Here is an 11,014-nt window from a genome sequence, read left to right on the forward strand (position 1 = left end):
GATCCCCCAGTTACTTTCCCTGACATTCAGTCCCAGTGCAGCATTTTCACAGCCCTAGCTAGAGATAGGTTTCTCCCTGCTGCGTGCTGTGCCCCAGGCGAGATGGGATTAGTTAGAAGATAGAGGTTTCGTCTACACTGTAGGAGATCATTCTTCATTTGCATTGAGAATTGAAGCATGATTCCTAAGTGTATTTACCACCTTCCATCCTCCCAGGATTCTGGAGCTGCAGCTTCTTTTGCCCGCCATTCTTGGAAAGATTCGGGGTGCTCTTAAAACAAGTGGCATGCATTTTGCTGAAAGAGTAAAGTCTCGGGTGTCCTTACAGCAGGCAGACCTGTGCTCTTGTAAGTGAGTTACCTCAGTGCAGAGGAGACAAGTCCTGTTCTGCTAAGATAAGGGGGTTCTAGACTGGAAGGGGAGAGAGAAGGCAAAGTCTGTGGTTCTAGAGCCCAGTTCAACCTTACCTCCTTGTAAGTCCCTCACAAACCCCAGTTGAAGTCATTCCAGACTGAGAAATAAAAGACTTAAAAATACTGCAGTGAGAGTGAACCCCAATGTTAACTACGGACTTCGGGTGGTGATATGTCAATGTAGGGTCGTCGGTTGAAACGAATGCCCCATTCTGGTGGAGGACGTTGACAACAGAGACAGCTGTATGTGTGTGGGGACAGGGGGTCTGCATGGGAAAGCCCTGTTCCTTCCACTCAATTTTGCTATGAACCTAAAACTCTTAAAAAAATTGTTAAAAAGTGTTGTAGAGAGAAGTCTGGTATTATGGACTTGATAAACACTTGTGTAGAACGTGTGCAGTGTTTAAGCATCAAAACAAGGAAATCTGAAGGGCGTCCTGGGTTGTGGGTGTTCAGATAGGGGCTCTTGTTGCCAGGGTAGGAAGGCTTTATGCCCTTAAGTTACAAGGAAAGTTGGATTTTTAGATGATGTTAAAGTCGGCACAAAAGCACTGCAGATTTGAGCTTAACCATCAAACCTTAGGGTTTCCCTTCAAACACTGTTGCATGATTTGTCCCCTACTTTAAGGGAGGCTCTTGGTTCCATAACGCAGATCAGCCTTTATACTACAGTTAATGTAGTCAGATTTTATTACTGTATGTTGATAGTTGGCATCAGAAAAGGCCATTCCATTTCAGTTCTGAGTTGAATATGGGAAGAAGTTGAAATAAGTAAAGGAAGGAAGACTGGCTGTCAGCTCCCTGTCGGCACATGCACGGCTGTCGTCTACATTCTTCCGTGACGCTGGGGCTGTGATGGGCCAGTAACCATCAAAGCTTAGCTTTATTCTACGGCTGCAGAGGGAGCTTCTCTTCTGGAGGCTCCTGTAGAAAATCCTTTCTTCCTTCAGCCCCTCCAGGCCCCCCGTGCTCTCTCCTCTCATACCACCACCTCCTTTCCACGTCACCTGCAAAGGTGGGTGTCCACAGGACCCCCCCTTCCTGGAGTCCTCACTCACTGCCTCGCCTTCAGCTGTCAGCCAAGTGATGCCTCTCAGACTGTCGTCTGCGGTCGCCAGCTGTCCTTTGACCCCCAGCTCTGAAGTTCTCTTGCTGCCTGACACTGTATCTTGGTGACCCCCCCAGGACGTCACGTGCAACTTGTCGAAACCCGAGGCCCCTGTTTAAACAACGGCACAGGGAAAAGTCTCTCCTCCTTCAGCTAGTGTAATTCCCGTGAACAGCTGGCCCAGGCTGCGGGTCCCCACGTCCAGGTCCATTCTTTCTTGCCTCTTGGTCTCCTCCGTTCATTTCCACCACCTGCCGGTTCTCCCTTTGTCATTCAGGCTCCTTCAGCTGCAGGTGCAGACAGCTCGGGTCCAGCTGGCGTTAGCCATAAAAAGCATGTATGACACGCGCTTCTGTATCCAGGTGTATTAAATTAGATGGGATGTATGAAGGTACAGGTGTATATGAAGGAAGTGAAAACGTTAAAGGGTGTTCGACGGATCACGGACCTGGAGGGCGAGTGCCACACTGACACTGAGATCCGGTCTCTGTCTGTCTGTCTCTTCCCCCTTGGTCTTCTCTGCTCCTTTCACCTCAGGGCTCTCGTCTTGGCTGTAGCGTGGCAATACTCTTGGCCTAGATCCTCTGGCTAAGAATGTGGGGACCACCTCTGGCTCCCCTTCCTTCACACCTCGGGTTCAGTTCCTCAGCTCTTTCTTCAAAGTACATCTCAGTTCCAGCCAGGGAGGAGTGCAAATGAGGAAGCATCCGTGGGACTTGGTGACGTTAGAGAGAAAGTTGAGAGGACGTTAAAGGCGATTCTTCTGGGGAGGGGCAGAAGGGGGGCTGCCTGGTCAGAAATAGGAATATTAGGGGTTTTGACAGGGTCTGTTTGGGAGAACGTGCACAAAGGCATAGGGGCAGAATCAGTGTGCCGGCTGAAGAATGGCATTCCTTATACTATGTGATAAAGCACATTGATTTGATTTGCTTTCATACAACTTTAATGTGTATCACGCGAGAAGACTGTTTTCATTGTTACAAATCTGAAACCAATAATTTTCTTTTAACGTGCAAATATAATATAAGCTCAGTTTTTCGTTACTTTCCCTACAAAGCCGAAAGCAGCTCGCTCGCCTTAGAGAGTTTCATTTCACTGCGTTCCGATGTGACGTTACCTTCCATTAATCCCTTCCAGCTAAGCAAAATTTAATTAAAACCATCTCACATGACGACAGCCATTTATGTATTTAAAAAAAGGAACTCGCAGAAGCTCAGCTACCCATCTTCTGCTCTGAATGAAGTCAAACTATTAAATTTAGTAGGTTCCTTTTTTGAATTCAGGATTCGTTACATAATGGCTTTTACCCCATTAATTTTGGACAACAAGGTTTTTATGCATCTGTTCCATGTTACCTGACTGTGAACTGAATTTGAAATGATACGGTCTCAAGACTTGGAGGTTGAAAGGGAATTATTGTTTAAAAAGAAATGGAAAATGACACATCAGTATGTATTTTTTCCCCACAATGGGCATGGCGATCTTTGTGAAGTGTGAGCAGGGATGATCCCATTTTGCGTGTAATGAAGTGACAAAGTATCTCAAGGATTTGGTAGGAAAGCCGGGCTCACAGGGTGAAGGTCCTCGTTTCCATCGCTGGTACTGATGCATGTGAGATGTGAGAGTCAAAGGAGCGCATCTCCAATCCTACACGATTGTGTGAGTCCTTGGCCCTGAAACTCAGTTTTCCCCATGTCCCCAGTCTGATCTGGCATGGACTTTGTGTAGAATCTTATGAAATGGAAGTAAATACTTCCTTGGTTTTGGAGCTGTAACTCCACTGTGAACACAAGAAAATCATAAATTCACATAAGCAAGACTCTACAGCTGTGCCCCTTGTTTATAGCTTCATAAATGTCAGTCACTCTAGTTTGACGCATTACTTAAATTATATCGTGGTAAACTATACATAACATAAAATTTACCATTTTAACCATTTTTTTGTGTACAGTTCAGTGGCATTTAGTATAGGCACAAGGTTGTACAATCATCACCACTTACCATTTCCAAAATCCTTTATCATTCCAAACTCCGTACCCACCCACACCCCGCATAACCTCTGTTCTACTTTACGTCTCTACGGGCTCTAGGGATCTCATACAAGTGGAATCATACAGTATTTGTTCTTTTGCGACTGGCCTGTTGCACTCTGCATGTTTTCCAGGTTCACCCACGTTGTAGCAGGTGTCAGAATTTCCTTTTTAGGCTGAATGATGTTACGTAGTATATAGAGCACATTTTGTTGATCCGTCCGCCTCTTGATGGACATCAAGGTTGTTTCCACATTTCACTACTGCAGTAAGTCTGTTATGAACACCAGGGCACAAATCTCTGCTTGAGATCCGCTTCCAGTTCTTTTGGTTTTACACCCAAAAGTGGAATTGTTGGATGGTAGGGTAGCTCTATGTTTAATTTCTTGAGAAATAGCTGTACTGTTGTCCACAGGGACTGTACCATTTTACATTCTTACCAGCAGTGGACAAAGGTTCCAGTTTCGTCTCATCCTCACCGTCACCTGGTGCTTTGTTTTCTTCTTTCTTTTAATAATAGCCTTCCTAGTAGGTATGAAGTAGTGACTAATCACCTTTTTTGTGTGTGATTGTGTTGGTGGCATTTTTAAGGAGGAATTTGCATTGATGAGCAAGAAGCACTTGAGTGCAGCTGATTCCTTGTTATGTGGCATCAGTTCACCATATGCTTTTTTTCTTTTTAAGTAGAGCTCTGTGCATGAATGGAGGATGGAAGGCGTCCCTGGGCTTCGCATTTGCCCACCATCACTCTAGGAAACATTGTCCAGTATCACGGGCTCCCAGTTGCCCATCTGTGTGACGATGACGTTTGACACAGAGACAGAGCACTCAGGTCCACCCTGTGTGTGTGATGGGCCAAGACAAGTTAGAGCTGAGCCCGCTCTTATCAAATTCGTGAGTGGGGGAACAGAGTCAGAAGGGGGTGTTGTTTCTCTGAGTGGATTTCAGCCCACCCTCTACTGGTTTTTGTTCTCTTGAAACTAACAATCGTGATTGAGAACTGCTGTGAACATCAACAGGTCAGCGTCACCACACACACCTCTATTTTTTTTGCGGGGGGGGATTTTTTACGAATTCTCGAGCCAAACATAGGTGACTTATTTGTTCCGTATCTGAAACATACTTTTGACAGATGGCGAAAACTCGCCTTAATTTCCGTTCATTTTACTTCCATAAGTAAGACGAGCGTGCAGTATGGATCAGGAGAGTGGGTATTCTCAGTTTTAGAGCCAGGTAGCATTAAGAATCGCTGTCTGTCCAGGCCTGTGGTCTGGATTACTTTTTGTCCTCCGTGTCGTTTGCTTAGTGCCCTGTGTCATCCGTCACTGCCAGCCAGCAGGAGTGCATCACAGAGCATTAGAGGAGAAGCCATTTTATGCTTAGAAAATAATTGAATGAAGATTTACTTTGCGGCTTCAAGCTGCAGGATAGCTTCGTACTTTCAAACCTCTCATTTGGTTATATAAGCAGAGGTGACCCAAAGTCTTTGAAAATGAAACCCCATTCAGAGTCGTATAGGCCAGCCTGGGCTTGCTTCAGCAAAGGCTCCTTGAGGGGCCAGGGGTCCAGCTCCAGGACACAAACCATGGGGAAGGAAGCTGCCAGGCCCTGTGTCTCTACTTCTTCCTCCTTTGCCTGCCAAGGTCAAGCACATATGTATGGCAAGCGTCCTGTGTGATCCCCGACCCTCCATGCTCCCCATTCCCTTGCCCCGCAGAACGTGGTGAGATGCAGACTTTCAGAATTCCGAATAATAAAGGATAGAAACAATAGCACCTAATTGTTAGCCCAAGGAAGTCTGTGCTGACCTGGTGAACCCAGGGCCTTCTCTTGTTCTATTCAGTGCTTTCCTCAATCTTCAACTGCACTAGCAAGACGTCACAAATGTTGGTGTTTTGTTGTCTTACAAAGTAAGAATTACCCACCTTAGTTTAGAACCTGAAGCCAGAGGTCAAGGCCGGCTGTCAGGGATTTCGGAGTGTCTGGCCCTTGCTCCGTTTCCTGGGCAGCCGTTCCAGGCAGTGCTGCTTCCACCTGGAGTCCCCTCCAGCCCAGCTCCTCTTCCTGGCCGCCCAGTCTCCCCGCAGCTGGGGCTGGAGTGAGCCGAGAGGGTCTCTGGCGCTCCCTCTCCTTAATCAGCCCCCATCCCCGGCCTGGGTGCTGGCGTGTTCTTTTTCATTAAGCCTGAATCTTGAGTCGTTGAACAGGCCTTGCGGGGTCTTCATCCCCTGATAACTCTCCTGGGGGAGCCGCTCTCTGGACCCTTCTCCCCCCTCTCCCGTTGGGGGAGTGAGTACAGGCACCTTAGATGTAAGGTGGGGCGAGAGGGGCCGCTGAGGCAGGTTGGGAAGAAGTGATTTTGGGGTGGCTGGGGTTTTTGCTGCCCTTTCGGATTATATTGTGCAGTGAGGGTGCGGTTCTTTTCAGGATAAAATTAGACATGCGATTTAAGGCGTACAATCAATACACGGCCAGCTGGAGAGATGTAATTGCACTGACAGGTAAATGGGGATTGAAAGGACAGGTTCAAACACCGAACTAGCCAAAGGGATCTGATAAATACGGATTTTCTTAAGTGTCCACCTGAATGAGATGGACAAAAAAGCGACGAAAGGCTCGAATGTTTGAATGATTAAGTAGGGAATCAGAATGCGCCTTTTCCCTTCAAAACACCGTATCCATAATAAACTGTGATGAGGAAATGGGGCTCCCGTGGCCCTCTCCCTTTAGTGATTTATCATCCTAATCCCAGTGAGTGAAAGCTGACTCTGTCTGGGGAGAGCAAGCTGATGGGATTAATCTGAGCCACCTGCGCTGCTTTATTATCCATCCTTAGGGAGTGGTGCGATGGGGATGCTTCAGCAACACCGGGAAAGCCCGCTGCTCTGCAGGCTGTTAGGAGTGAAGTGCTGCCCTTTGCAGTGTCTGGGCCCTGCCCGGGCAGCCAGGGGCTCTTTCCTCTGCTCCTTTACAGTACCCCCCCTCGGGCCCCAGTGGTGCCCAGTGGGCAGCAGCCCGAGAGAACCCCTTCCTCAGGTTATCTCTGCTTCTGAAAGGATGCTCCTATGAGGTCTTGAGTGTTCACCTTCCTGTGGACGGTTCCCTCACTTGTCCAATTCTGCCTGCTCATGCCGAGCCTGAAGTATTTTTATAAAAGATATACTTTTACAGTGACCTTGTATTATGACCATCTTAAAATAAAACTGTTTAAAAAGAAAACAGTCATCCTTTATCCTGCTTCCCTGACATGGTTTACCCCCATCTTCATCCTCCAGGTTTCATATGTACACACCCGCATAGACACACACACACACATATATTTATGTGTATATATTTATTAAATATACTTAAAAGTATGTTTTATGGACCCATTTTCCTGGCACCCACGTGCAGAATCTTGGCATCGCCTTCAGCATCTTTTGCTCTCCTGTCCACCAGTGGACGTGGTAGAGGGAAAGGGCTGTGGGGTCCAGCAAACCTTAGAGTCCCCGCTCCACTACATGGGGGAGGGTGACTGCACCTAAGACCCTTTTCTGTCTGCCCCGTTCATCTCTCTGTCCATCTGTCCTCTGCCACCATCTCTTCTGTCTGCAAGCACTGTGCGCTTGTAACATGCTAGACGGCAGAGATCAGTACAGCGTTTTCCCTTCCATAAAATGTAGACGTCAGAGCATATTAAGTAGTGTTATGAGGACTCAGTGAGATCATGCAGGTGAAATGACCCATCAGAGTGACACAGAACAGGAGGCTCGACAAATGGTGTCTGTGGTCAGCTGGCAGGTCCCATCAGTTCTTCGATTTCCCTGACGTCTCTTACCTCCACCTCTTACAGACTGAATAGTGCTGGGTGATCACTTTCATCCCCAGACTATACAGTGGGCTTCCACAGGCCCTTACGGCCTGATCTGTTCAGTGTATTCTTGCCTCAGCACCATTGGCCCTTCAGAAGCACCGCTTTTGTCTGTTTTTCTGGCTCACACCTTTCGGGGCTGCCCGTGCCCCTCACAAATATCCTGAATGTCTTACTGGCCCCGAAATGCGCCCTTAGTTTTAGGGTCTTGGCTCTGGGCAAACCTGCCAGCCTCTCCCACCCTCTCCTGGGCCTGACCCTCTTCAGCTGGCCTTATCTACTGACGCATGTGCAGGAAGGTACACTGCTGGTGTCACTTGTGGGAGTAGACGAGAGCTAGGAACCTGGGAATTTCTAGCCTGCCTTCACTGAAGACTAAGGGCTCGCCCAGTATTTCTGAGGGAGTTTTGTTTTTATTGTGCTGTTCAGTGAAGAACAGCAGAGTAGTGGGTTACGCCCTTCGGAGCTGAACCGGAAGCTCTTAAGGAAGGGTGACCTCGGTCATTTATTTTTTTTGTATCCTCCATGTTATACTTTTCATAAAAATCTTAGGTTACTTATTAATTTCTGTAACTAATGATTCAGTTACTGATTCATCTTTGGGAATACTTACCAAACCATGCTGAGTTTGGAAAACGCTTTGTGTCGTGGATTTGGTAGATTTGCCGGGTCCCCTCCCAGCTAGTGCCGAGAAGGCATATACAAGAGGGGTGTGAGGATGCACCCTAGCTTTTCTTCACTTCAGAGGGCTGTTTTCTGTAGGTTGGGTGTGTGTCCTCAGGAGTTCTTGACGTTCAGAACTCTTCTAAGGGAGTTCTGCACCCACACTTGGGGATATACACGTATTATTTATAATAAATTATTCTCTTACTAATAGGGTCTAGTGTTTATCAGTGTTTACACACCTCTGTGTTGGTGGGGGAGAGTGCACAGTAATTTACGTGTTGCTTCCTGGTTTATACCTTGGCAGAACTGTCTTACAATCCCTAGCCCTTCCCCTCAACTTTAGAGAAGAAGAGCTAAGGTTTAGGTCTCCCGGGGCCCTGTCCATGCTGGCATCTTGTGGTTCTGTTATGTAGGAGTCCAGTCAGTACCAAATGTTGTGGGGACTTCTCTGGTGGCGCAGTGATTAAGAATCCGCCTGCCAATGCAGGGGACATGGGTTCTAGCCCTGGTCCAGGAAGATCCCACATGCCGCAGAGCAACGAAGCCCGCAAGCCACAACTACTGAAGCCTGCATGCCACAACTGCTGAGCCTGCGAGCCACAACTGCTGAAGCCCACACGCCTGTAGCCCCGTGCTCCACAGTGAGAAGCCCACACACCACGACGAAGAGTAGCCCCTGCTCACTGCAACTAGAGAAAGCCCGCGTGCAGCAACGAAGACCCAACGCAGCCAAAAATAAATAATAAATAAATAAACTTATTTTAAAAAAAACCCCAAAACCAAATGTGGCTGAGTCTTGAATGAAATGCCTTCTGATTACTGTTTATGAGATTCTTTCTGTAGTGAAATTAACTTGACTTATGACAGCATGGAGCCCTGTTTGGAAAACAAAGCCTTGTATATTCAGTCTAGATTTTACTAATTTTAGTTTTCTTTTCTCTCCACCAGTTTGCTGTTTTGTGGTTCACAAGAGGTGCCATGAATTTGTTACTTTTTCTTGTCCGGGTGCAGATAAAGGACCTGACACTGATGTAAGTAGCCTGGAAACGATTGTTTTATGTTGATGAGGGTGTTTCCGAGTTTGATTTTTTTAATGGCTGAGCTACTGTTGTCCTGGCACATACTGTTAATGGGAAGACTTACCAGTTCGTTGCATATAACTTTGGCTTTTACTAATGAATAGATTTACAGTCCTTTTGAACCCTGGCAGGACCATCCCAGGCTCAGAGGAGAATTTCCTTTCCTGTTACCTTGTTTGTACTCTTCAGCTCTGGGTGGCACAGTGGCTAAATCTACCAGATTTATAGTGGTAGCTTTCACAAACACAAGGCAGTTTATTTTGGAAAGCGTTGACACATTTTACAATGAACATAAATCGCCCTTCGGTTTATTTGTAAGGTCGATTAACTAGTAGGGCTCTCACTGCTTTTGGCCGATGTAACAAACTGTCCCTAGTTGGTTTCATGGGATCCTTGCTGCCTTTCATTAGGTATTATAAATGCTCCTGGTGACTTGAATAATTCAGCGTCTGTTTCCCTGAACAGATGATCTCTGAAACTGCCCACATGTGAATACCTCATCTCTCTGATTTGTGACCTAACTCGCCTGTCTCTGCTGAGTCTCTCCGTTGCATCCCTTGTTGGCTGAAAAGCGGGGTCAGCAGAGCAGAGTGGGAGTTTGGGGGCGGGGGAAGCACCAGTGCCTAAAATACATCCAGTGGAGGGGAACTTGAGCTGTTACATGGAAAGTCATGTTTTTAACTGAAAAAAACAATTGCAGGGGAGGCCCGGGAGAGTAGGCATTTCTGGATGGCGTGTGTTGCACCCCTTTGGCCACTAATACTGAAATGATTTGCTCCAAGCGATTCCTACCTTTGGTGCTTGTTCTCATTGTTCTGGGTGGTTTTTTGGGTTTTGTTTTTTTAAGGCATTCCAAGTGGATCATCTTGCCTTGAGGGAGATTACAGAGGTAGAAGAAAAGAAGTTAGAGGCCAGGAGAGAGCTCTGAGGAGCCCCATCCTGCAGATCGGGTGGGAGAGGAAGGAAGGGGGCCGGGAGAGACCAGCAGGTGAGAGGCCAAGTTCACGATTCCCGAAAGGGCCTGTCGGCCAGCTCTGATCGCATCTGTGATCTTACTCTGCGTCCTCTGTTGGCTCCTAATATTCCGCGTAGATGGTAACACACATCCGGATTTGCACAGGACAGACTTGCTCACCTCGGGGAGCCTTGGTTGATGCCTGTTTATGCCTGTTGACTATCTTCAGCTCCTTTCCTGCTCAGAATTTTTTTTTAAACATCTTTATTGGGGTATAATTGCTTTACAGTGGTGTGTTAGTTTCTGCTTTATAACAAAGTGAATCAGTTATACATATACATATGTTCCCATATCTCCTCCCTCTTGCGTCTCCCTCCCACCCTCCCTATCCCACCCATCCATGCAGTCACAGAGCACCGAGCTGATCTCCCTGTGCTATGCGGCTGCTTCCCACTAGCTATCTATTTTACGTTTGGTAGTGTATATATGTCCATTCCACTCTCTCGCTTTGTCACAGCTTACCCTTCCCCCTCCCCATATCCTCAAGTCCATTCTCTAGTAGGTCTGTGTCTTTATTCCCATCTTACCCCTAGGTTCTTCATGACCTTTATTTTTTTCTTAGATTCCATATATATATGTTAGCGTACGGTATTTGTTTTTCTCTTTCTGACTTACTTCACTCTGTATGACAGACTCTAGGTCTATCCACCTCACTACAAATAATTCAATTTCGTTTCTTTTTATGGCTGAGTAATACTCCGTTGTATATATGTGCCACATCTTCTTTATCCATTCATCCGATGATGGACGCTTAGGTGGCTTCCATGTCCTGGCTATTGTAAATAGAGCTGCAATGAATATTTTGGTGCATGACTCTTTCTTTTTTTTTTTTTTTTTTTTTTTTTTTTTTTTT

At 46.7% G+C, this 11,014-nt stretch overlaps 1 protein-coding gene across 2 annotated transcripts in view; it reads left to right on the forward strand.

Moving 5' to 3' along the window:
• PRKCA (protein kinase C alpha) overlaps positions 1 to 11,014 on the forward strand; it is a 371,195-nt gene that overhangs the window by 145,911 nt on the left and 214,270 nt on the right. For both annotated transcript variants that reach the window (XM_029212920.1, XM_029212921.1), the window contains one exon: positions 9,016 to 9,098. In XM_029212920.1, the coding sequence (XP_029068753.1) occupies positions 9,016 to 9,098 (83 nt within the window). The remainder of the gene's footprint in view (positions 1 to 9,015; positions 9,099 to 11,014) is intronic.

Source organism: Monodon monoceros, unplaced genomic scaffold (genome assembly GCF_005190385.1).
Source record: "Monodon monoceros isolate NGI ecotype Baffin Bay Population unplaced genomic scaffold, NGI_Narwhal_1 Super_Scaffold_9, whole genome shotgun sequence".
NCBI lineage: Eukaryota > Metazoa > Chordata > Mammalia > Artiodactyla > Monodontidae > Monodon > Monodon monoceros.